The sequence below is a fragment of the Poeciliopsis prolifica genome, unplaced genomic scaffold (genome assembly GCF_027474105.1).
Source record: "Poeciliopsis prolifica strain line A6 unplaced genomic scaffold, Auburn_PproV2 SCAFFOLD049, whole genome shotgun sequence".
Taxonomy (NCBI): domain Eukaryota; kingdom Metazoa; phylum Chordata; class Actinopteri; order Cyprinodontiformes; family Poeciliidae; genus Poeciliopsis; species Poeciliopsis prolifica.
The window spans coordinates 4051432-4077500 of NW_026562424.1; the positions used below are offsets into that span (position 1 = coordinate 4051432).

The following is a 26069-nucleotide window of genomic DNA, read 5'->3' on the forward strand; positions in this document are numbered from 1 at the left end:
TAATAATAATAATAAATAATGTATCTCATTCGTGAGGCATTCAGCTAACAGAAATAATTTAGCTAATTCTAATTGACCAAAAAACAGAAAATTTTGATTTCATGCAGCGAGGGGGTGAACGTTTTGTTAATCTCAAAATTATGTGTAATTACTCTGAAAGAATAATAAGTTAAAGCATTCTTCTACTGAAAAAGTTGTGGACATTAAGAAAAATCGGAACTGTGCGGAAAGCCTGACAACGTTCGATATTTCCGACGGTACTTGAAGGCACCGCTGGTGTCTCGTGTGTGGGCAGTGCTCGGAGCGAGCAGTTGATTTGGCTTTAAGACTCTGAATTTGTCTGAAGTCAGGCGCTTTGGAGAAGGCGCCCGGCGAGGCAGTCAAGTCGGTGTAAGTTGGGCCCGTTCGGGAGGGTAAACAGAGGCGGGAGGTGAGGAACAACAGCCCGCTCTGAGTTGGTGAGTGAGGAAGTGAAGGGGGGGGCTTTACAGACGCAGAAAAACCCCGGAACTCGAAACGGTCGGAAACGAGCTAACATCGGCTAGCTTTTCGTTGACAGTGTTTGCTGTCAGAGCGCAGGAAAGGAGGAAGGCTCTTTCACGTTGACCGCTTCTTTTTTTAAAAGCCTTCCGGACTTTTATCTACACATTCAAAACCTCTTTGAGTTTCTTCACTTAAAAAAAACAAAAAACTTGTGGATCCAGAAGATGGCATCAAGAGGGGGCTTCCCGGCTCCCCAGATGAATCCTACTGTGAGCCCCATGAATGTTGGCCACATCCCGGGCATGAGGATGCCTGGGATGCCGCAGCCTCCCGCTGGTTACCCCCGGAGCCTGACCAGCACAACCCAATACCACCAGGTTTGAACTTCCCTTTTTGTATACTTAACCTCCATTTACTTACTGAATCAAGCCAGTGTTTTTCTTAAGATTTCTAATTCGAACTGCTTTGTAAAATTGTGATTTTTAACACAAAGTTATAGAAGTACAATTAATTTTCAATGTGTTAAAATGCCACATTATTGATGGCACTTCCGCCTTTGAAAGACTTCTACACTGCTTTCCTACCACCTGTCAAAATTGTCACAACTCTTTACTGTAACTTTTCCCCCCTAATTAAACTTAAAATCTTTTGCATATAATTAAATATTTTAAAAAAGTGGTACAATAAATGTGTTCAAGTATGAAGGCGAAAGTCACGTGGTTGCCCTTAGTATCCTGTCAGTTAGTGAAAACAAGTTTATCGTCACCACCATCTGACCTCAGGGCAAGCCTGCATATATTATCCCACTTATACCATCTGCAGGTTCATATTGTTGAAACTGGCATGCACAAACACAGCAGACATTTCTTTTGGCAATTAAAACATGCGGGGCTTCAGTTATTTTCCTGAAATCAGATAAAGACACATGCTTCACACTTCCTCATAATTTTTCAGCTTAAAACCTGAAAATAATATCCATCCAAAATATATAAATACCCACCATTCATATTTAGTTTTTCACTACTTAACTGTATCTGCTGAAATATTTGAAACAAAAAATGCATAACAGAATTTACTTAATTTAGTTTGATGCAAATAAGCAACAATTATTTTGACCTCAGTTAAAATAATTAGAATCTTAAGGCATCATTTTAAAGTATGCTATTTTTATTAATACATGTAGTTAGTAAAGTAGAGAATAAACAACTTTTACATATAGTAGCAGTTTTCAATTGAACCAACTTAATGTTTTTTTCTACCATTTTAGCTAGCCCACATTCAGTTATTTTGCTAATGGCTTGTGGACTTTTCATTTTCATGCACAAAACTGTCCATTTTCCAAGACTGCAAATATTCTCAACCCCTTAAAAACTCTTGTCACTCTGCTACCTTCAACTTAATATCTTTACAGGGACCTTTAAAACCATTGGAATAGTTAGACTTTTTTTTTTTTAACAGTGTTCTGTTCTTTTTAATACCTCAATGAAACCGTGCCTACTTTGGGTTAAAACTCTCAACCATTAAACTCCCAGAGAAGATTATTTCTTGATTCTCGCACTGATCAACACTTGGGTTTCCACGTGTCTTTTGTCAGAAATGAAAACTGGAATCTTCAATATGATGCCATTATATCAAATAAGAGATAAAATTGGCACTTTGAGTGAGGAGTTTGAAGACCAACCGAGTAACGAAAGCTAACATTCCTACACTTTTCTTTTGGCCCGCTGCAGCCCTGCTGAGGAAGAGGAGGGCGACTGCCATGTGGGCGAAAGAATATAGACTTTTTTTTAAAATTCAGGACATTGGATTGAATGTGATGAATATCAGTCAAAAATAGAAGTATTAACTTTTTCTAATCAGAAAAGATGGGTTTGGATTTGAAAAATGTCTTGGCATTCACAATAAACTTGAAATCATGGTTGTACTCTGACTTGCGGTATGACAGAGAAAATGCTGCAGAGGATAGTGAGGGGAGCTAAGAAGGGTTATTACAATTGCTGAACCAACAGAGTGCTATAAGTTTTTGCCATTTTGTAAAATAGGCAAAAACCTATTTTATGTTTTTTTTTTTTTGCACAGATCTTTGCAATACTTTTATTTCTCAATCACCTTCTTTTTTTCACTGCAGCGATCTGGGATGCCTCCTAGCAGATTGGGGGGCCTCATAGGATCCATGGGGGGTCAGATGCCGGGCCCTTCTTACGGCGGTAGCAGCATTCCGATGCGTCCAGGCATGGGCCATCCCGGCATGGACGCCTCAAGGAAGCGCTTCCTTCAGCAGCAGCAACAGGAGGCGCTGGGAGGCCCAAGAAGAGGGTAAATTATGCAAAACAAGTTTAGCTGCATAATTTGTAAATTAAGTAACATAATTGAAAGTGATTTTTTTCTGTTGTTTGTTGAAATGAAAACAATCAGGAATATTGTAGCTTTTATTTGATCAATTTTGTAAAGGTTTGATATAGATTTTAGTGTATTACGACTTCTTTTAAACAAGATACTTAATTTTTTAATGTTTGGAGGTTCTGTCATAAAATCTTTACAGGATGATTTGACAAGGATTATTCTATCGATTAATTGATTTTAAAATACTCTTTACTCATTTAACTTCAATCATTTTTATATGCACTATTAGAAAAACATTAGTAGGTGCAAATAAACAAATTCCTTTTTGAAAATTTTAATTGCCAACACTTTTTAAAACTATGAAGAAGCCATAAGGAGTTTCTCATTCATAGTCAATTATCACTCATTAATTTTCTTTTGGACAGAAGTTTGATGCAGTTTGTGCATGAGAGAGAACAGTTGGTATTACACAACTCTGCAGGTAAACAGAGTTTAAAAAAACAATTACAGAATGCCATTGTAAGCATTTGTTAGTACTTTATTTTTGCATTGAGCACTATTAGCATAGTTGGTGTGGTTAGCATTAATAACTGTAAAGATCAGTTTGTGTGTATTTTTACTTTAATTTCCTGATGTCTAACTCTTCGGTTTTGGTAGTAAATTAAAAAAAACATTTTGCTAATTGTGCATGTTCTTCCTCAGTAATAACTTCTACACTGAAGGTTGCTGCTGACAGTGACTTAGCTTAATTTTGGTGCATTCACTGATCAGAAAAAAAGATCGGATTCTGAGTTTCTGACTAGCCAAATCAGTTTTGATTCCAATCATTTTATTTTTGATGCAGCTCCTTAACAAGGGAGCTAATTAGTGAAGTCAAACTATTTTTTCTGTGTGTGTTTTCTTAAAGTCACAATCCTAAAGAAGATCTCTGAAAGCAGCTGCAGTGTTAAAACTCCCAATGACACGAAGAAACCAGTGTCTCATGACTGGCCTTTGGCTTTCAAAGCAACAGACACAAGAGGCTATTTTTGACTTCAAACCACTTGGTGACGCCACGCTTATGAAAGTGCTGTACCGCGACGTGAAACGACATTTTTGCTTTAATGAATCTGCTGCGCTCTGGGGTTTATTTAGCAACACAGTAATGTTTATTAAGGAACGCCAAATTGCTTAAACCACCATCCTGTATGAAGTAGGCGGGGGGTACTGTATAATTAGATTAAAAGAACAGATCAGCTCTTGTGTGTTGAGCAGCAAATAATCCTGACAAACCTCAGGAAGATTTAATAAAGAGCTAACATTGGCTGTGATCGTGTGATTGCACTGTGAAGTTATTCCCTAGTATTTGATAATCAAATATGGTCTTTTACTGAGTTCCTGAGAAATTGGCTAACCAAGGAGTGATGAGACGCAACACAGAAGGGCTTGTTTCCTGTCGGTTAGTGAGCTCACCGTTTCTTCTCTGGTCGCTTTAGAGCAAAAAGGCGCAAAATGGCTGACAAGGTTCTTCCTCAAAGGGTAGGTATACGTTTGACCCAACAGACATAAGTAAAAACAACCCATCAAAGGTGACTAGAGTTATTAAAAACTCCCCTTTTTCTCGATGTTTAGATTCGAGATCTGGTCCCCGAGTCTCAGGCCTACATGGATCTTCTGGCCTTTGAAAGGAAGCTGGATCAGACTATCGCTCGGAAACGCATGGAGATTCAGGAGGCTATCAAGAAGCCGATCATGGTATCTGCTCTTCATTCACTTGTTTTTTGTGGATTTCAGACTTTTCAAGCAGCAGAAACTCGAGTTAAGAAGAGCTGCAGGGCTTGTTTTTGTCTGAGAACCAAAGATTATTAGAAATATTCCAGATGTGCATTTCTTTGTCAGTTTATTATTTGCATAACGGATCTTCAGTTGATTCAAATTTGTAGTTGTTGACCAACATGTAGTTCCAAGTTCTTTGAATGAAAATGAAAGAGACCACTGTTAGGTTACAGAAAGATTTTTGATCCATTCTGAGAATAAACTCTGCAGTGTGAAAACTGTGGCTGTACACCGGCAAAAACAGCAGACTAATGCTGTTTTTTGCTTTTTGTTTTTTTCTCAAAGAAACATTTGCCCGGGATTCAGCAATGAGATGAAAACTTTCCATGAAGTAGTATTTAGAAAAGAATTCACAAGAACAAATTCCTAGTTTATCTCAAGTTGTAAACGATTCATTTAGTCTAGAATTAAAAGATCAGCCTTGATTTTTACAGTAATTATTTGTGAAATGATACTGAGATTATGCAGTAGAGACTCAGGATAAAAGCACATTAGAGGCTATGATCCAAATCATAAAACCTCTTGAAAACCTGGAGGCGGTGTGATAATGTTATGCATGCATGGTTTCTTTGGATCACTGGATTATTGATTATGTAAAAGAAGGACTTAGTGCATTAATATGGATGAATTTCCTGCATAGATTGAACCAAAAGCAGCATATTTAATATAATCTAAGAAAAAAATCTGATATATTCTGATTCTGAGTCTATCACCTGGAAGTGATGCGATTAAACAGCTAAGAGAACCTCCAGTGATTCATGGCTCCAGGATTTTATGAGCTTTCAATCTGCAGAAGATTATTAGTAAGTCATTAGTAAAAAAATAAACTTTGATCATAATAAACTTACCAAATGTAAATGTGATTATTCACACTCTAAAGCATAGTCTCTACATGTATGCTGTTGTTTTTTTGTGTGTTTTTTTAAAGTTGATAAGAGTTTCTAGAAACTTTTGATGAAAAAAAATTAATGATTTTCTGTTTTACTGGAGTCTAAATGTGACCTGACATAATGTTCTGCTGTGGATCTGTTTCTTTCTCAAACACTCGGGGAACGGTTCATAGTTTTATGGATTTTATAAAATAAAAACCTGGCACCAATCAACCAATAAAATGGTCAGAATTGGGTTTTCTAGGAGGAATATGTCCAAAAATATGGTTAAAATGGTTTGGCAGACACAAAATCAGCCTTCTGCCATTCTCTCAGTTACCATGTCTAAATCTGACAGAAAAACTGCACGATGAGAACAAATGTGAAAACTAATGAGTCTGGAGAGAAGTGTTAAAAGATTTCTCTCTGTCTGCTCCAACCTTGTGAAACAGTATCTTTTTGAGGTAACTCTATGACTGCGACAGAATTCACAGCCCCACAAATACAAATAATAAAACATTCCCAGTTGCAATGTTCTTCATTTGGAAACCAGTCGCATAAAAATGTGTGATTTGTATCACTAAACTCCAAGCAGTCAGTGGTTTTTCAGTGATTTGTATTTTATTGATGCTTTTATTGAGAAAAAATTGTCAATCCTGACAATAAGGAGAGCTTTCGGGGTTTTTAAACATCATGAATTGGAATTTATTGTAAAACAATAATTTATCATGATGAATGATATTATAAAGGACCTTAATTCTAAAGCTACACTTTGTATTGCTTTGTTGAAAACCTTTTTTTTTTACTCCTAACTAAAAAAAGATGTTGGTTTTTTTTCTGCATTTCCCCATTTAAGACTCAGAAACTTCTTTATTTTAAGGCTTTTTTGACTCATGCCAGCGTGCGTAGAAGCTGCCATTTATCTGAAACAGGTTTTATTAAACAGCTGTTGCGTCTGAGCCGTTACGCTGGCTTAAATTTACAACCTTTTTTTCTTTTCTTTTTTCCTTTCTCCTCTTGACGCAGCAAAAGCGCAAGCTTCGCATCTACATTTCCAACACTTACACTCCCAGCAAGCCGGAGGGAGAGGAATCTGAGAAAGTGTCCTCCTGGGAGCTGAGAGTGGAAGGCAAACTCCTGGAGGAAGTAAGTGGACGGCGCAGCTGGGGAACCAGACTTTTTTGTTTCTGTTTGGACGTTTGCTCGCTGCCTTCTGATTCCCTGTTGTTGTGTTCCTGCGAGTTGCAGTTGGTCCTTGGCTCAGACCGCGTAGCCAGATGTGCGTTTACAGCTTTCCCCTATCCCAACCCCACAACAGCGAACGTTCTCACACACTTACGCACGCACGCAAGCTCACACTCTCTGTTGAAACACGGAATTGAAACCACTGGCCGTTGCATACCAAGAGCTGACATGCTTCCCCTCCCTCCATCAATTCTAGCCCAGCTCATTGTGTCATCTGGGGCCACGGAAGATGGATCTTTTTTTTTTCTTTCTGTTAATTTTTTCCCTCTTGCTCATTGGTTCAGGCATGCGTAGGAGCGCCACATGGAGCAAGTGGAAAAAAAGGAAAAGGGGATGTCAGGGAAGGAGTGAGAGGGGTCACGTTGAGCAAACAGGCTTTGACAGGGCAGCGAGGAGGCTGGGGGGGTGCAACAGCTTTTTCTACTCAACAGTTTGGTTCCTCACTCCCGATGTGGTCAGAGCTAAACAATGTAGTTGTGGATTGACACTGCAGAGTGAGGAAACACTGAGGCCAACATGTTGTGCTGGCGTTTCACAGTCTTTGTGCTCTCTCTCTTTCTTTGTCTCTTTCTGGGGTTTTTTTTCAGCCTGGTAAGCAGAAGAAGAAGTTCTCCTCTTTCTTCAAAAGTCTGGTGATTGAGCTCGATAAGGAGCTTTATGGACCCGACAATCACTTAGTAGAGGTACGCAGCGACGATGCAGCTTCAAATGGATTTATCTCCCAATAAAAACTTATTTGTCAGAATATTAAGTGAAAAGAGGTGGTTTCCTTAGGTTTTCTTCATTTAAACAGTGTTTAAACAACCAAAGCAGCAGATATCCAATATTTACACCGGCTTTCATGACTTTCAGTTCTTATAAGTAATTACAAATACACTTACTCACTATGCTAAGAAAATTAAAATAATAAAATAAGAATAAAGTTGTGAAATTGAGAGAGTAGATTAACGTTACTAGAGTAAAACAGTGAATAGTGTTTTTAAAACAATTCATCTTAAATTATTTTTTTTAAAAGTTAAGTGCTTTGTAAAGATAATCTTTCACTGCAAGTTTTTTCAGGTTTGTTTCTGCTGGTTTTCTACACCCGGAGTTTGAAATTTACTCCCATTCTATTGTAATTTGAGATCATTTTGTTCGTTTTTCTTTTCTAGTGGCACAGAATGCCCACCACTCAGGAGACGGATGGTTTCCAAGTGAAAAGGCCGGGCGATGTGAATGTCAAATGCACTCTTCTGCTCATGCTTGACCACCAGGTAGCAAAACCATTCTGTCACTGCTCTTTTTTTCATAGTTTAACATATTTTTTGTCGACCAGGACTCATTTTTCTCCTGTTCAGCCCCCGCAGTACAAGCTGGACCCTCGCTTGGCGCGTCTTCTGGGCGTTCACACGCAGACTCGTGCCAGCATCATGCAAGCTCTCTGGCTCTACATCAAGAACAACAAGCTGCAGGACAGCCACGAGAAAGAGTACATCAACTGCAACCGCTACTTCAGACAGGTCAGGCCACAGAGTCTCTGATGGCTGTAGATGGCAACCATTTTACAACTTGTAAAATCCTCAGCTGAGGTCGAAAATTTGTTGATTTTGATTCCTTGCGATACCAAAAAAGGAAATCCCTCCTCAACTTAAGCTTTCTTGCAGATATTTGGAGCCGCCACCCGCATGTTTCAGTCTGGGCATAGTGTTCTTTTGGTGATGCTCAGTGTTGTTTTTTTGTAAAGTTATATCATGGGATTGTGGCCCAAAAGTTCCAGCTTAGTTTTGTCAGAGCTGGCATTCACGAAGTTCGGTTTTATCCTCGTCTTCTTTTTGACATGTATTGCAGATATTTACCTTTTTGAGGCCTTTAATTGATTGATTATTGTAACACATCTCAGATCTTCGGCTGTCCACGCATGAAGTTCTCTGATATTCCCATGAAACTAGCGGGCCTGCTGCACCACCCTGATCCCATCATCATCAATCACATCATCAGGTAAAGGAATATTTATTGTCCAACCTCTGTTTGGGTGTGTTTTGCTGCTTCTTTTTTTTATATATATATATATATACATTCTCCTGAAATGAGGGACAGTTGAAAACTTGTCTGAACTTGATTTTTCTTCGAAATTTTTTAAATCAAACCCTGATTAGCAGCAGCTCTCCACCTGTGTGTCCTCTCTGTATAGCGTGGACCCAACCGATCAGAAGAAAACGGCCTGTTATGATATCGACGTGGAGGTGGACGACCCTCTGAAAGGCCAGATGAACAGCTTCCTGTCCTCCACCAACCAACAGGAAATTGCTGCTCTCGAAATGAAGGTCGGACTCGAACAGTAATTCCCCAACGTTTTTCATCTTTATCATAAAACTGTTAGTGAAACATTTCTGCTGCTTGTTACAGATCCATGAAACGATTGAATACATTAACCAGCTTAAGACAGAGAGAGACTTCATGCTGAGCTTCAGCAATAATCCACAGGAGTTCATCAAGGACTGGTTGAAGTCTCAGTGCAGAGATCTGAAGGTAAATGAGCGTAAACCTTTCTACCAGCTAAACAACACAGGAGTCTTTGTTTCTAATGGTTTAACTTAATCTAAAGTTTTGATTTTAAAAAACTTCTCAGCTGCTCTGTTTCTTTAAACAGGACTACAGAAAACATTCACACACAGAAACACAGCCTGCATTCATAAAACACAAACTGTAATGTCAGCGAAACACTTTATCCAATATATACAAAACTTTGAACCAAACCCATAATGAGGGTATGCTTAGACAGCTCAGCTTCATCTTAGTTTAGAAAATAATTATACTCTAGCTAAAGAGTGTCAGACTTGAAACAAAACGTCTAAAAACATGTCATGAGGTAAAACCTTTCGCCCACCACCTATGAATTTTGGGCTTTAAAGGCTTAACCCGTCTACATTTCATTTGTGTTCCTGCTCTTCGGTTGTGCCTCTATTCACAAAAACAGGTTTTCAGGTTTCAAGCTTTGTGTTTAAAGGTTTGTGTAGGTTTGGAATATGGTTCACTGCATTCATGAAGCATTTCTGTTGCACCAGCTGATGACCGATGTAGCAGGAAACCCAGAAGAAGAGCGAAGAACTGAGTTCTACCAGGAACCCTGGGTTCCTGAAGCAGTGGGCAGATATGTCTATTCCAAGGTAAGTACAAAATATCACTGTTGTGAATGTGAATTATTGTTGTATAAATAAGCTGAATTGAATTTTAAAGTGCTTAGCAAAGTGACGGGTTAAGAAGCAGATTGTGGTTTGTGACTGTTTGCATACGCTGAACCACATGTGTCAAATCTGGCCCACTCTAGCTTTTTGTGACTAAAGTGACACATAAAAAACCCCATCAAGACAACAGTGTGTTTAAATATTATTTTATCAGTCAGTTCAAAGCAGTTTTTATCTGTTTACCGCCAAATTGCATAAATCAGTGCGCTTTGTGTATGTTTATTGCAGAATTTTTTGCAAAAATGGAGAAAAACATTGGATTTAAGGAATGGCTTCTTACTTCTACTAAACGGCTGCCTCAGCCTTAATGTTGGGTCATAATCCATAACGATGTGGCGAGTAATAAAAAGTCACACATTTCTAAATTACTGCCGCAAACACTTTTCTAATGCAAAAAAATCCAGCAGGGACTGAAGAGATGTTCAGCATTATTTAATTTGAAGAAGTAATTTATATCTCAACGGTTTAACTGATTTTATCAGTATTTGTGGCCCTTTAACAACATTTTTGTTCAGTTTGACATATCTTTGTTTCAGGTGCAGCAGAGGAAGCAGGAGTTGGAGCAAGTGTTGGGCATCCGACTCACCTAAAGATGGACTCTCAAGTCTTCATAGCCACCGGTCAGCTTAAGTCAGCTCATCCAATCTTGATATCTGCTTATTTGAAACTGGAAATAGTTCAGCCGTTTCTTGCAGGTTAAAATGTTTAACAGCCTTTTTCTCCGAGCAAGAAAGTGGGACGAAAGTAATGATTAATGTGTTTTATAGTAACGTTTTTGCGTTGCATTGTATGTCATTGGGAGCCTTTTTAAAAAAGAAATGGTGCCTTGTTTTAAATATTTTATATATGGTACAAAATTCTGAAAACCAATTAGTGCTGGTGCTGTATTTTATTGATTTTCTTTTTTCTTTTTTTTTACCATTTAGTAGAAGGGTCTTTGCTCATATTAAAGAGAATTAACATTTGGGGTGCTGTGTTGGCACAGGGGCAAAGCATGACCCATATATTGAGGCCATAATCCTTGTGGCGGTGCTCGCAGGTTTGATTCCTGGCCTGGCGACATTTGCTGCATGTCTTCTTCCTCTCATTTCCCTCTTTTCTGTCAAACAGCTGTCAAATCAAGGCCACTAGCGCCAACAAAACCTTTTAAAAAAAAGAAGTAACATTTAAATACCCAAAGTGTCTGGTAATAAATGCTTCAAAGGATCCCATTCTTTGTAAGATATCAGAACAGGAAGGTCTTTTTATGCAAAAATATGAGTAATTTGTGCTGTTTATGTTTTTGATATTCTATTAATATTTGATATGTGAGAAAGCACTTCATTGGCTTTCACCATTACCTTCTGAAGGTTTACATGCCATTTTCTTTGTTTGTGTTTATCATTGTTTCAAGACCAAAAGGAGAAACCTTGTCAGACTTTGTGGAAGTTTATTAATAATTAATAGTGCAAATTCCAATCCTCTGCAAAGGTGTGAAGCATTCCACCATATTGTGCCAAAATGTGTTTTGTGAATAAGAAATGTGTACAAGTATTTTTGTAAAGCTTCTTTGTAAAATGTTGGCTTGTTTGTTCAAAAGCTTTTATCTTTTATACATTTGAGGTATTTTCAATAAATGTACTTGTAAGTCTTTTTTTTTTTTTAAGTTTATAAAAAGTTGAGCATTTCTGTGCAATGCTTTTCCGTTGCACAGTATCTGCAGATGATAGTGATACCTCCTCCGCTTGTGCTGCAGTCGCAGTGCTGCGTGTTTAGGCTGGTCCCAGGGCTCAGGTTGTTCTGCAGGGCTGCCGTTTCAACAGGTATATCTGGTTTTACTCAAACACTACCACTCCTCAACTAAAAGCCAAGATAAATACAACCTTCCTTTCTGAGTCTCGGCTTGCAAATTGACACCGGTTTACAGTGGTGGTTCTCGCATTTTAACGGCACGGTGGGCAAACCCAATCTCCAAAGATTAGTTGGCAAATAAAAATAAAAAATCTAATCAGAATCGTGAACTGAAAAGATTTATCTGTTAGGAATTGGTCTTGATTGACTTATAATACTAAGAAAGTGTTGCATGCTCTTTTTGTGGGTTTTTTGCATGTGGACTAAAGGTTTTATGAACTGAATTTTCAAAATTAGGTCTGACCAAAGTATTTTAGGCTGAAGTCCTCAAAAAGAATCATTTTACTCTGAATCATACCAACTTTAGAGTCACTAGGCACTTTATATACACAGACATAAATTCTTAGTATTTAGTGTCCAGACCATACTGGTTCTCCATTTGCATTGACTGGCAATAGAATATTTCTAAGCGGTGCAACTGATATTTTAATGGGAATTCCAAAGGTATATAATCCCTCATGAAAAACCACCACTGCCAGTTTATCAAGTTTTAAAGCAAATATAGGCAAACTGTTTCCTCCCACTCTGTATTTTAATTAAAATATCAGGTTTTGCTATTAATGTGGTGTAAGAAATTACTGCACCATGTATGGGTTATGCTCTGTGGTTGAGTTTAGTTACCTTCAATATTGCTAAAATAATTTGTTAAAGCCCATACTGTATTTTATTTATCCAACACTTCTCATGAGAGAAGTAGAGCAGAAAATTACTTTTGGGAGTTGTTCCACTACACCTTTTTACTACACTAAAGCTACTTAAGTGAAATTTCTGGATATCCTCCATTGAATAAATTCGTTAAATGAAGAACAAGAAAATTTTACTCCAATCCACATGAGCTATATTTTAGATAAGCCTACAGTTTATGTGAAATGTGACCTGAGACCTTTTTGTTTTCTTTTAAAAAATGTTTCTCTTATCTGCAGAGCCTACTGTGCCATTTGGAGGTCAAGTGAATTTAATGTAAACACTTGTCACTGCAACAACTAAAATATGTACATTACCTACAGTCAGAAGTTTTAGATGAGAAAATATGATTTGGAAAAGAGCTTAAAAATAGTGTTATTTGTGGATAATTTTTTTTTATTATTTCAGTCTTTAAAATTTGCACATCTTTTTTTTATTTTTGCCTGTGGTGAAATAATTTTAAACATTAAAGTAGTTCTCACCAGGTGCTCAGTACTTCAGTAGCCATTTTACCAAACACCTTTTAGCTTTAGTGATTTCTTAGGCAGCTGCTTGACTAAAATATGTTGAGGTATTGCTACTTTTAATTGAATACGGTTGGTTACTTCACTCCTACGTATTTTGTACTAAAAGGTTTGGGAACCATTCCGTTAAACTAAGAAACAGTGGTTCCGTTCTAAAACTTGAGCTGCGGGGGGCGATCTAAGTCATTTACCACAAATTCATGTAGAAGAAGAAGCTCACCGGAAATACGACTGCGCTGTAGCGGACGCCGAAATTTCAAGATGGAGGTAGACGGAGTCGATCAAGTAGGTGTAATTTTCTGTCGTTTTGTAGATTTTAATCAGAAAAATAGTAGGAAGATCATATTGTAGCGCTTTTCGGTGAATAATTACTTTAAACCTGTTGTGTTGTGTCAGCTATTGGGGGCTTTAGTTTAGAAACCTAAGGGATATTTGTATTGAAAACAATGAATGTGTTGTGCAGGTTTGCTGTCTCATTGTAGCCGAGCCTGCTAAAGAGCTGTCTGCTCGCTGTCGACTACAGGCTTCGTTAAAGTAACTTTGCTTCCTGTACCGAATGTAAACAACTTATTCACAATTGTAGCGCATGTTTATACTTTTGAGATGTGTATGTTTTTATAAGCAACCATGTTTTTGGGTCACCACCTTTTAACCAAACGCTTACTCGGGTGTTAGCTCATGCTAACAAATGTTTATCAGCGTTAAAAGAAAAATGATTTCACCCTTGCGTCATTGAAATTTGTGTTTATGTGTACATTTCAGTTGGATATTGATAGTCTCCACACTTTAGGTTTGTGACTTTTATAAACAATTGCTTTTAAAGTGCAAAGATCCACCAGTTTTCATAAATATCACAATTGGCTCGATTGGGAAAGATTTTGTGCACAAGGAATATGACTTCGTCTTTAAGCATATATTACATTTAAACGTAGACGAAATAAAATAAAAGCTAAGAGGAACAACATGTATCCGTTGTTTTATATAGTGAAAAAGGTACAGCATAAAATAGAGTAAATATTGTTCCATAATTATTTTACTTCACATTGGAGTGTAAGGTGTTAAACACATTTTCACCATTCAAAAAGCCATTTTAAGGTATAATTTCGTTCTGTTTTTTTTTCCTTACCCAACTTTTACTTTCATTAAGACCATGAATGTTTCCGTATAACTTATAGAAAACGTTTTAGTATTTTTGATCAAATCCATGCTGTTTTTAGTCTTCCTTTTTATTGTTTTTATGCTGGTAAGATACAATAATATAAGCCTGACCCCATTCCACTCTAAATGTACAGTAAATAATTGTTCAGAGACAAACTTGTGCTGTATAAGAAATGCATCTGAAGTCCCTTCTCTTCTCCCAGATGGAGACAGGGGAGTTTAAAGGTGGATCAGGTCTCCGGCAGTACTACTTATCGAAGATAGAAGAGCTACAGGTGAGCATGATATGCAGAGTTAGTGAAAAGTCCTTCTGCTAAAGGGTCAGTGCTTCATTTCTGTTGTTCTCTTTCTCTCATAACAGCTGACGGTAAATGATAAAAGCCAGAATCTGAGACGTCTGCAGGCGCAGAGGAATGAACTCAATGCCAAAGGTAAATTAATTTTTTTTTAACATATTATAAAAAAAAAAACAGGGTTTAGACATAAACATGTTTTTGCCCATCAGTGCGTCTGCTCCGTGAGGAGCTGCAGCTGCTGCAGGAGCAGGGATCCTACGTGGGGGAAGTGGTTCGGGTTATGGACAAAAAGAAAGTGCTGGTGAAGGTATGCAGCTCTCTGGGTCTGAACAGCAGCTTAATGCTTTCTCTGCAGTTTTATCTGACTTCTTCCTTTGTCCGCATAGGTACATCCTGAGGGGAAATTTGTTGTGGATGTGGACAAGAACATTGACATAAATGATGTAAGTATTATCACCGATCAGTTTAAGGAGATCACATTTTCAAGTTTTATATTAATGTCTCTTTTCCACCAGGTAACTCCAAATTGCCGCGTGGCTTTGCGTAACGACAGCTACACCCTCCACAAGATCCTGCCCAATAAAGTGGATCCTCTGGTTTCCCTGATGATGGTGGAGAAGGTTCCAGACTCCACCTATGAAATGATTGGTGGGCTGGACAAACAGATCAAGGAGATCAAAGAAGTCATAGAGCTGCCAGTGAAGCACCCAGAGCTGTTTGAGGCTTTGGGAATCGCACAGCCAAAGGTGGGTGAAAGTCAAGGAATGTTTTTATTTTTTGGAGTTTTACAGTCAGTTTGGAAACCTCTGGGGCAGAGCCAGTTTTCTGATTTTAATTGATTTATAGAAATGACAAATGCCACAAATATTTTCAAAAACTTAGTTTCATTTTAGTCGTGGGATCAGGCTCCAATAATGTTTAATTACAGGAATGTAGTTTCAAAGTCCTGTTACTGAAAATCATTTGATGCTGTGTAACTTTACAAGATACTAAACATTTCTCATTTAATCTTTGAATTTTTTTGTTTGATTTTCATGAATTTATAGCTTCATTCTCCTAACATTACAACTTTTATCTTGTAATTTTACAACTTTATTCTTGTAATGGTAATAATAATAATTAAAAAAAATCATAGCTTCAGTGTCCAAATAAGTTGAAGCCGAGAAGGTTGCTTGTCACACAAGATGGTTCAGTGCTGACATCACTGAACCATGAAAACGCTGAAAGTGCATCAACCGGATAAAAAATCCAGATTCTCCAAAAATTAAATCTTAAAATGACAGAAATGAATTGATTCATCGCCGCAGTAGAAAACAAAGGTTTTTGTTTGTTGCAGGGTGTGCTGCTGTATGGACCACCAGGAACTGGGAAGACTCTGCTAGCCAGAGCGGTAGCCCACCACACTGACTGCACCTTCATCAGGGTCTCCGGCTCTGAACTGGTCCAGAAATTCATCGGAGAAGGTGACTTCCCATCTTCACATTTCTTATCAATCCTGCAGCCAAGTTCCTGAAACGTCTCCTAACTCTGTAATGTCTCCGGCTCCACCAGGCGCTCGCATGGTGCGCGAGCTGTTCGTCATGGCGAGGGAACACGCCCCCTCCATCATTTTCATGGACGAGATCGACTCCATCGGCTCGTCTCGCCTGGAGGGCGGCTCGGGTGGAGACAGCGAGGTGCAGAGGACGATGCTGGAGCTGCTCAACCAGCTGGATGGGTTCGAGGCCACTAAAAACATCAAGGTGACGCAGATCGGTTCGGTTCCCTGACGAAAGGTTAAATGGCTGTACAGTGAAGTGTCCTGCACCATAAGTGAGAAACCCACGCTAAAGTAGTTACAATGGCATAATTAATCGGTTTAAAATAGAAACGTTTTTGAAAGTTAGAAAATTCCCCCGCAACAGCTGCAACTAATTTTCTAATATCTGATGTCACTTTTACAATTTTATGGCAGGTATAGTACAAATGTTCCCACTGGATAAAGATTTTCCCTTTATCTTCTGAAGAAAAACAAACCGTAAGGACTGGCATTCATAAAAATATGAAAATATACCATTTCAAATGCAAATTGACCACTGCAGTTACACATTTGGCTGACTGGATTTACTTTTCCTGTCATCAGTGCCCAAAGTGTTTGAGAAGCTAAAGGTCAAACAGAGTTGGGGACATTATGAGAACAAAGAATCAAGAAAATATCAACATCACAAATATCACAGCTATCAGAATAAAGTATTACTTTAATAATCTACCTTTTTTGTCAAACATAAACACACAAGACAAAACAAAAGGATCCTTATATGGATAAAAAGTTGTTTTTTTTTTTACACTAAACTTCTACACAGAAGAGTGTTTTGCGTCAACCTGTTAGAACTGATCTGGACTGTAAAATCTGATCACATTTCAGAAAATAGACCTTTTGCTTCGAGAAAAGCTGACATGCTGTTACTTTTCCCCTGCAGGTCATCATGGCCACCAACCGTATCGACATCTTGGACTCGGCTCTGCTCAGGCCAGGAAGGATCGACAGAAAGATCGAGTTTCCTCCTCCCAACGAAGAGGTTCCTATCAATACATTTTCTTAAAAAAGGTCATTTATTTTATTTGCATAAAAACGTTAACACTTGTGCGTGTAACAGGCCCGTCTGGACATCCTGAAGATCCACTCCAGGAAAATGAATCTCACTCGGGGCATCAACCTGAGGAAGATCGCAGAGCTCATGCCGGGAGCCTCCGGAGCCGAGGTCAAGGTGGGAATTACCCCCGTTAATCTGAAGCATCTGGATGAGCAGGAACACAACTAAATCTGGTTTAGAGCTGAAACGATTGATCGAGATTAATTGATTCTTGAAATAATCGTCAACTAATTTAATAGATGATTAATCGTTAGCAGGAATATAGCCTTTTGCTGAAAGAGCAGCATACTGAGAGCAGGAATTCAGCTAAAACTTTTCGGTAAGATTAAAAATAAACAGTTTCGGCTTCACCTCAGAAAAAAAAAATCCTATCAAGAGCCTTAAGTTATCCTAGTGATTGTTTAATAAAAAATTAATCAGTCGTAGACTATTGATGATCAATCAAGCATTACACATATTGATGGTTAAAGTATTTATTTAGCTACAGATTCATCCTTTGCTACAAATGATCAAACGTTCACTAAAGGAATGCTTTATTATTGCATTTTAGGTTATTAAATATTTAGTGCATTTTTAATATTGTATAAAAAGGCTCTACAGGTCAAATGAAAAACCAGCAGAATTTGGCAATTTGTTTTTATCCGATTAATGGTCAGAATAATCGGTTAGTAAATAATCAGTGTTTTGGTTTTAGGGCGTCTGCACAGAGGCAGGGATGTACGCTCTGAGGGAACGGAGAGTTCATGTCACACAGGAGGACTTTGAGATGGCCGTGGCGAAGGTCATGCAGAAAGACAGCGAGAAGAACATGTCTATCAAGAAGCTGTGGAAGTAAAAAAAACAGTGTGGAGTTCCTGCACATGTTGCAAATACATATGTACATTTTCCTTTCTTTGTTTGTATGAGTCCAGAATTAAAAGGTTTCCCTGGTGATGTTTGATTTGTTTGTTTTCTTTTAACTCCAAAGATTTAATAAACCAAACTTAACATTTGTCCAGCAGGGCAGATTTATTCTGTCAGCTCACAGGCTACAACAGTTTCCTGCGTGAATTCAACACATTCATTATGGCACTTCACAGCATAGCTGCTATTAAAACAGGTCTTCTATTACTGACCACAACAGATCTGTGACATTAACTGAAACTTGGTCCTGCATGCCTGAGTTAGCCGTTATTCTACCGCTGGACTTTAGATATACAGTGTGTACATCAGCACTGCTTCACTACAACAGCCTCACCTGCAACCCGGGAGCCACTGCAGACTTTATTTGCAATAACGGCACAATTAGCCGCTGGAAAGAAAGTTTCCTCAGCTGGAGCAACAGGCATAGGAAAATAAGTACACCCTTGCTGCTTCCAGAGGATTTTGCAAAGATAAATTAGTCATCTGTATGTGGAATCGTTGCTAAATAATTAGTTTTTCTTATCTCCAGGCGTGTTTTAACACCAGTATGGAAGGGTATCGGTAATAAATCATAGTTACATCAAACACATGCAGCTCTAAAAAATTGGAGACTACTTAAAATGATCAGTTTATCAGATTTTGCTTATTGTAGGTATATGTTTGAGTAAAATGAACATTGTTCTTTTATTCTACGAAATACTAAAATGTATTTGAAATTCAAAGCAAATATTTAGTATTTATTTGCAGAAAATGAGAAATGGTTAAAAAAAAGTGGTTTCAAACCTCAAATTCTGAAAGAGAACAAGTTCATATTCATTTAGAAATAATACTAATGTTTTAACTTAGGAAGAGTTCAGAAATCAGTATTTGGTGGAATAACCATGACGTTTTCAATGCAGTTCAGTGCAGTGGGCTCTTCATTTTTTCCAGAGCTGTATGTTGCCTTGATTCTTTCATGCATGTTTGCACCATTCAGCTGTGCAAAATGTCTGGATGGACCGAGTCCCGCCTTCGAGACACAGCTCTTCCTCAGATCTGAGGCTTTCCAGCTGCTGCTTCACAGAGCAGCTCATTCAGCTCCTTCAGACTAGCCAGCAGCAATTAGCCAAATGCAGTGCTGGTAAAAATGGTAAAGGGTTTATAGAGGAGCCATGTTGTGATGATTTCCTGAAGGGGGGTTTTGGAAAGAGCAGGAGTTTTAATAATTTTACTTTGTTAAATTGCAAATTCATACAACATTTTTATATCGGAACATAGCTACTTAAACTGCCCCTTTAAGAAACTCCCATAACTGGGTGTACTTTTTTTCCTGTGACCGTACCAACTATCAGACATTTTTCTGTTTTTCATGGCGGTCCTTCTCTAGGTGTGGAATGGTTACATGGCGGTAAACATTTGGTCCCCCACAGCGGTGGGTCCTTGCACAGTGGTCTCTGTTTATCAGGAAGTTGATGAGGCTAACGCCTCACCCAGCACACAGGAACCCACTGCGGCTCCGTCTGCACCCTCTCCAGCGCCACCTGGAGCTCCGCTAAGGCACTCACTGGGTCCTCCTTCACCAACACGTAGTCCACCCAATGGCCATAGCACTCGTCCATCTTCTCTGCAGACTGCTTCATTTCCTGGAGGTCCTCCTCCTGGTGACAACCAGACAATCACTTTCACCAGAAATAAAACTCCATATGCTGCTCTTCATGTGGGTGTTGTCGCCGTGCGAGTTACCGTGATCCCGGCGCTGAGAGAGGAAGAGGAGCCAAAGTGTTTTCTTTGGCTGTCGGGGAAGCGAGGCGTCACGAAGATGATGTACGGTTTGAACTCGGCCGTTCGCAAAGTCTTCAGGGCCTGAATGATGTGGAAACATTCATCACAATGCAGATAAACCACCTACCAGGATACTTTACACTTATTTATCATTAAAAATGTACCTTAACTGAGATGTAACATAACAGCCAGTAGTTTGATACGTAAAACAAGATAAAGTGTTTAAATATTATTTTATGAGTCAAATTGTATCAGTCAGACCCTCCAGTTTCTTGTGAATCCTGGATGGACTGAACAGATGTTCAATATTATCAAATTTTATTTATATTTCAGCAGTTCAACATTACATTACGGCCCTTTAAGAACATCCATGGTCTTTATTTTTGCCAAAAGAAAGATGGGTTTGTCATGACAGTCATACTCACCTCTGGCTGCACATCCACTAAACAGACTTTGTTCTGACTCAGAACTTTATGAATGGACTCCAAGCTGGTGCCGTACAGATTCTCTTTATACTCCCCATATTCAATAAACCTGAAGAACAAAACATAATTCTCAGAAGAAATTAGTTTGCACGAGTTAAGAAATTAGTTTGCACGAGTTAAAAAACAAATGCAACCGTTTTGTTGAAACTTTCTATTCATAAGACTGTTTGTTTACTCACTTCCCATTCTGGATCTCGGCCTCAAAAGCTGCTCTGCTGATGAAGTGGTACTCCACTCCTTCTCTCTCGTGAGTCTTTCTGGCTCGGGTCGTGTCTTCAGGTCAAGGTTCAAGCCACCACCAGGCCAGACGACATGGAGATAAACATTGAATGTAGTGGCTGCATCAGCTAAATGATGCATTTATGTACAGGAATACTTACGGGGAACAGCCAGACCAAACCATCGAGGGTTATCTGCTATCACCTTCTGTTTTAGCTCTGTAACCCGAGCTCCTAGCGAACCTGTGGCCCAGAAAATGATTAGTTTAAACACATTTTAAAAAATATAACCTTACTACTTTCCATCAAATTTGATCTTGGAAATTGTATTTATTTTTCTGTAATTTTGAACCTTTCAACGTACAAGTCAGAAAAGAAAAAGTAGAAAAAGGTTGAACTCTATTTGAAGGCATATGCATCAGATTGACATGACTGAACTGTCATAAAAATCAAAGAGTCTTCAGAAATGTTTATCACTGCTGTCGTGAATAATGACAATTTTAATGCAAAGTTGCATTAAAAGTGTCCAACTTTGCATTATTTTGTAAATAATTAAACTTTTAATGCAAAGTTCAATTAAACATGCATTAAAAATCCAATAAAAGTGTAAATTTTGAATTATTTACCAAATGCATGTCAGTCTTATGCAAATCCCTTCAAGTAAAGTGTTACCAAAGAAAAAAAAACACACAAAAATACAGAAATAGATTTTAAAAAGTAAATTCCTGTCAATGGCAAAAAGAGCAAAAACAAGTGCAGACGGAAGCACTGCTTTCATTTCATTCATAAAGTATCATCAAAATCAAAGCAGCATAATCTTTCCTAAATATATCTCCAAGAAATTCCAACTAAAAGAAAACATAAACCTTATTGTATTTGTTTAGCATGTTTTTTTAACAGCGTGCCTACCTATCAGTACAATAAGGCGGGGCTTTTCTCCAGGGCGTGGCAAATATTGCGTAACTTCCTCATAGATCCGGAAGTCCGACCGTTGGCCTTCTGGCGTTTGGGTCTCTGCTGGTGAACCCTGTCGATCTTTTTTCAGCCGGAAACTTCGGCGTAAACTGGCTGCGGTCGAGACATGCAAAAACACACTCGTCGTTTTTTCCAGAAAATAGAAGAGATTCAGTAAAATGCAACAATTCCTTAAATATAAACTCTCGTTTTTTTAATCTAAAAATACTTCAGAAGCATGATTAGAACTGTGTTTCAGACCAGCAAACACCGTAGAAAACCAGTAAGAGTACCTGAGTAAAATTCCCATGAGAAAGCATGGCCACAGAAGGCAGGCGCTGCCTTATTCTTGGGAGAAACTACAGCGTCATATTAGAGCATTTATTTCACCAGTTTCAGTCACCAACACAATGGGAGCTAGGAAGCCATGCATGCCGCGTCCGTCTTTCAAACACATGGGAAAGAATCAGCAGTTGGAGCGAGCCAATGAGATGCCACGATGGCTCACAGCGACAACGTGAGAAGCTTGGTGAGACAAAAACCCTAATATATTCCAACAATCCTGCTTGTTAGAATAAAACAGCTCAAAAAGGCTCAAGAAGGCACAATAAGCCATTCAGATACTTCCTATGATGTCAGAGATTCATTTAAAATGTGTAAATTTACTAATAATCTGTATGCTGCAATAATAGATTATTACTTTTTTGGAAAGAGAAAAAAGATGAAGATCAAGCACTTAACGACATTCAGCCAGCAGTGTGTTAGTGATAATAAAACTGTTCTAAATCAAAATAAACTCTAAAATCCAGTTTAATCCAGTTTAATTCTAAACGCAACAGAAACAAAACTACATAGGAAAACACTAAAACTGGAGAAGGAAACACTTACACACATTTACACAAGTACTCTGGGTAAATCCTGATTTATTCCCGATATTTACATAGAAATATTCAGTTTTTATCTGCTCATCGGTTTAGCTACATTTCTTCAACTGAATTAAATAGTTGATCTAAGATTTAGATGAAACTGTTTTGTTCTTGTATTTTGTTGTTTTGTAATAAAAACTACTTAGTTTAGGTTTAATATTTTGGAGAAGGAAGTAATTTCACTTTGATTTAATCAAGTTGCAAAAATTCCAGAAACTAATTTAGATATTACATGATAAGCTACAAAAACTCCTATTGCTGAATCCTTGTAATTTTCATGTTTCATGTTCCAACGAACTAACAAAAGATTAATTTATTTAGCAGAGAATAAATAAGCAAGCAGTCACTTGACATATTATTTGTTTTTTGTTCTAAAAAAAACAACAAAAAACAAGAAAGAAACCTAAACAGTTTTCTAAAATAATACATCAAAAGTATTCCTACTTTTGCCAGCAGGGGGAGACAAATCACGCAGTTTTAAACACATTTGACATAAATATTATTGGCATTTTCCAAACTTTTGAGGATACCTCATTTAAAAACTTATTCCAAGAGACACTGATAATCATTTCTTTATGAGTAGTTAGTTCACTGTTTGGCCCATTTCCTTTTAATTTGATTCTTTTAAGAAATTAAATTATTTAGTACTTCTTGCCATAAAATGATTGCATCAGTATCATTAACTTTTCCAGACTGTTTACAGTGAAAGTTAAACCATCAGAAAGAGAAACTTATCTGAAAACCAAATGTTCCTATCATTAAAAGTGGAAGTAAATAATTTTGTGTCCTAGTGTAGCTTATGATAATGACTTCAATCTAAAGATTAATGCACAATTTAACAAGCCTAAGAAGGAAAATATCTCATTTACCAATCTAACACACAATGTTCGCTTTGGTGACAAAATGTATTATCACTTTGCTTTATATCAAGTCTCAATAACTATATTTAAACTGTAATTTAACATCCTTAAAAACTTAAAAGTTCAGCTTTTTAAAAAAGAATAATACTGATTTAACTGTTTAATCTACTGAATTTAAAGAAAAAGATGCTAAAAATTTAACTCATCCCAGCATATTTGTTCAGAACAGTTTTCTTTAGAAAGCTGAACACCTTGGAAACTAAGAGACAGCTCACAAATATCAAAGGAAAACTTTTACATTTCTTTAAATAATTGAATATTTAAAGAAAAAACAACAACTTTAATATGTAAGGAGCAGAAAAAACACACACACACAAACACCTACATTAACACTTTAGCAACAATAGCCTGCAGCCTCTAAAATAAAGCATGAATTAGCGCAGAGGCTAATTGTTTAAGATGTTTAAGGCGGCGCGCTTCCTCACCTACATCCTTTCCATTCAGAGCACTTTTACTGTCACAGTCTTCTGTGGGACGACAAGCAGGGAGAGAACGAGGTGAGAACAGGGAGGGGAGACTCACAGCAGGCAGTCAGGACATGCGTGGCATAAACAAAGTAAAAACAAATGTTTCAAAGCAAATTCATGATTCTGTATGAAGGAAGGATTAAAACTGAATCAGAATGTTTCTAAATTTCCGGGGAGACATTTGGGAGGATTTGATAACAGGGGCATGAAGATATGGAAATGCTGGCACCGAGCCGTCAAACACAAAAACAACAAAAAATATTCAGACATATAAACGCTTTTACATGTCCTCTGAAAAGCAGCTTTTAGATAAAAACAAAAAAAAAACTTTTCACTGCTGTATCTGAGGAGAGTTGGTTTGTAGCTAGTTGCATTAAAATGTACTTTTATGTCTGTACATTTTACTTTGAGTTATTTTATTATGAAGTATCTCTACTCTTACTTGAATAAATTTTGAAAATCAAACATGTTTTAACCAAAAATCACCAGAAACAGTTTTTTATTCAAAGAAACTGATTAGATTTTTTTTCTTTTGCCTGATTTTGTTACTTCTATGAATTATTGTCATTTTCATGATTAAAATACCAAAGTTTCTACTTAACTTTACATTTTGGTCAGTCTGGTTATGTACATTTTAAATATTAAGTGATTGATAATTTGATCAGTTTTTCAGTAGATGTTTTACAAAACACCTTTTACTCTCATTGAGTGAAAATATTTTGGTTACTCTGGCCACCTCTGGTCTGCTGTGTGTTGAGTTGTATTTGTGTTTAACGCCTCCGGTCGGTGGTTTCTGTCTAAAGATGGTTCATGTTTTCTAACATGAGGGTTTCTGAACGTACCTTTCTCTGTCCGATCATCTGAAGTTGGCAAAGTGAGAGCAACACAAAGCATCATTGTAGCAAAACGTTATTACCAACGTTCTCGGCCTTCGACTGAACATGTTACAATGTTTTTCTCAAACTCACAAAGTAATATTTTGCTTTTCTGTACCCATTTGATCAGGGAGGTTTGGATAACTGAGTTTAGAAACATTTATAATCACTCAGGGCTGATCAGTTTGGGCTTGTAAAATTATAATCCAATGTGTTTCCCAGAATCCGATAATTAAATTAAAACAAACCAGAACTCCTTTATAGATGTAGTCCAGATGTAAATGGTGGTGAAAGAAACAAACAGTAAAAGAAAAGAACTAAGGAAGAAAGAAGAAAACAAAGAAAAAATGAACAAAGAAAAAAGAAGGAAGGAGGGAAAACAAAAAGAAGAAAGTGAGCAAGAAATTAAAAATAAAGAAGGAAACAGAGAGAAGAAGAAAGAAAGAAAAAAGGAACAAAATAGAAGAAAAAGAAATTAAAAAGAAGGAAAGGAAGAAGAAAACTGAGGAAAATAAGGAAAGAAAAAGAAAAAGTGAGAAGGGAAGGAAGAAAAAAGGAAAGGAGAAAAAGAAAGTAAAGAACAAAAAACAAAGAGAGAAAGAATGACTCAAAGAAAGATTGAAAGGACAAGAAAAAAAGGAAGGTTAAAGGAAAGAAGAAAGAAAGGAAAGACACATAAAATGTAAATCTATATAAGAGAATCTGATTCACCAGTCATGTGACATGACTGAAAATGTTTGATCTTGATGATAGATTTGCTTTTGTTTCATAATACTTTTAAATTAAATCTTTAATTATTTCACAGATTAAGCCCAACTTTATAAATAATCTCTTTTTCCTCGTATCCTCCACAGATTGGATTTCATCGACATTTGATGTCATATGAGGTCATATGCAGAGACTTTGAGCTTTTAGAGGTAAGTAGCTCTTACATGTTGGGGCTTTGGGAGACAGAGGAGCAGGAAGGGAATTCATCTTCATTCTGTATCTCAGACGCCTGGAACCAGATCCATAATGTCTCCATTACAAAAGAGACGATACACACGATAATGTCAAAGGAGTAATTTTATGTTACCTCTCCTGAAACTGAATGGAGGGGATGAGGGCAGCACGCAGGTTGCAGTCGCCCACTTTCTTGGCTTGCCACCAGGTGGCGTCCTCCTGGCTGACGACCTGCAGGATGTCCCCTCTCTTGAAAGGAAGTCCCGCCTCTTGACACGGCGTTGCCTTGTCCTCAAAAGGTGTGTAGTCAAACAGAGCGCGCAGGTAGACCTTCAGGTCAGGAAGCAGAAATGACTAAATATTCCATGTTATAAATATTGTTACAGAACAAGATGGATGGAAATAAACAAATGAGGGAAGGATGAATAATTAATGGATAGCCAGAGGGATGGAT

General features: G+C 37.6%; 3 protein-coding genes across 6 annotated transcripts in view; 2 read left to right on the forward strand and 1 right to left on the reverse strand.

Moving 5' to 3' along the window:
• The first annotated feature begins 279 nt into the window (after positions 1-279).
• Positions 280-11612, forward strand: smarcd2 (SWI/SNF related, matrix associated, actin dependent regulator of chromatin, subfamily d, member 2). The gene is made up of 13 exons (XM_055058018.1): positions 280-860; positions 2612-2799; positions 4302-4344; positions 4438-4560; positions 6537-6656; positions 7343-7438; positions 7907-8008; positions 8093-8254; positions 8635-8732; positions 8926-9058; positions 9141-9263; positions 9800-9901; positions 10516-11612. Exons 1-13 carry the CDS (start codon positions 708-710, stop codon positions 10567-10569), a joined length of 1497 nt encoding a protein of 498 aa, XP_054913993.1. The 5' UTR covers positions 280-707; the 3' UTR covers positions 10570-11612.
• A 1680-nt stretch (positions 11613-13292) lies between these two features.
• On the forward strand, positions 13293-18097 carry psmc5 (proteasome 26S subunit, ATPase 5). 2 transcript variants are annotated; one of them, XM_055057840.1, is made up of 11 exons: positions 13293-13362; positions 14439-14510; positions 14597-14666; positions 14741-14838; positions 14918-14974; positions 15047-15277; positions 15868-15994; positions 16083-16273; positions 16991-17089; positions 17168-17278; positions 17859-18097. In XM_055057840.1, exons 1-11 carry the CDS (start codon positions 13339-13341, stop codon positions 17997-17999), a joined length of 1221 nt encoding a protein of 406 aa, XP_054913815.1. In that variant the 5' UTR covers positions 13293-13338; the 3' UTR covers positions 18000-18097. The 2 variants fall into 2 exon arrangements, with proteins under 2 accessions (XP_054913815.1, XP_054913814.1); XM_055057839.1 differs by lacking the exon at positions 13293-13362 and having other exon boundaries at positions 14409-14510.
• A 50-nt stretch (positions 18098-18147) lies between these two features.
• The window catches only part of LOC129377713 (MAGUK p55 subfamily member 3-like), an 18117-nt gene continuing 10195 nt past the window's right edge, over positions 18148-26069 (reverse strand). For 2 of the 3 annotated variants that reach the window (XM_055057836.1, XM_055057837.1), the window contains 11 exons: positions 25749-25945; positions 25606-25670; positions 24641-24658; positions 23757-23798; positions 21779-21844; positions 21441-21599; positions 20694-20774; positions 20493-20586; positions 20254-20362; positions 19790-19909; positions 18148-19704 (listed from right to left, as the gene is read on the reverse strand). In XM_055057836.1, the coding sequence (XP_054913811.1) occupies positions 19525-19704; positions 19790-19909; positions 20254-20362; positions 20493-20586; positions 20694-20774; positions 21441-21599; positions 21779-21844; positions 23757-23798; positions 24641-24658; positions 25606-25670; positions 25749-25945 (1131 nt within the window). In that variant the 3' untranslated portion in view covers positions 18148-19524. The remainder of the gene's footprint in view (positions 19705-19789; positions 19910-20253; positions 20363-20492; positions 20587-20693; positions 20775-21440; positions 21600-21778; positions 21845-23756; positions 23799-24640; positions 24659-25605; positions 25671-25748; positions 25946-26069) is intronic. The other variant, XM_055057838.1, reaches the window with a different exon arrangement.

Excerpts from the sequence above, each read along its gene's own strand:
- smarcd2 (XM_055058018.1), top strand. The coding sequence starts at position 708 with ATGGCATCAAGAGGGGGCTTCCCGGCTCCCCAGATGAATCCTACTGTG. Across the intron at positions 8,255-8,634 it reads GCAACCGCTACTTCAGACAG|ATCTTCGGCTGTCCACGCAT; the intron begins GTCAGGCCACAG and ends AACACATCTCAG. Across the intron at positions 9,059-9,140 it reads TTGCTGCTCTCGAAATGAAG|ATCCATGAAACGATTGAATA; the intron begins GTCGGACTCGAA and ends TGCTTGTTACAG.
- psmc5 (XM_055057839.1), top strand. The coding sequence starts at position 14,409 with ATGCATCTGAAGTCCCTTCTCTTCTCCCAGATGGAGACAGGGGAGTTT. Across the intron at positions 14,839-14,917 it reads AAAAGAAAGTGCTGGTGAAG|GTACATCCTGAGGGGAAATT; the intron begins GTATGCAGCTCT and ends TTGTCCGCATAG. Across the intron at positions 14,975-15,046 it reads AGAACATTGACATAAATGAT|GTAACTCCAAATTGCCGCGT; the intron begins GTAAGTATTATC and ends CTTTTCCACCAG.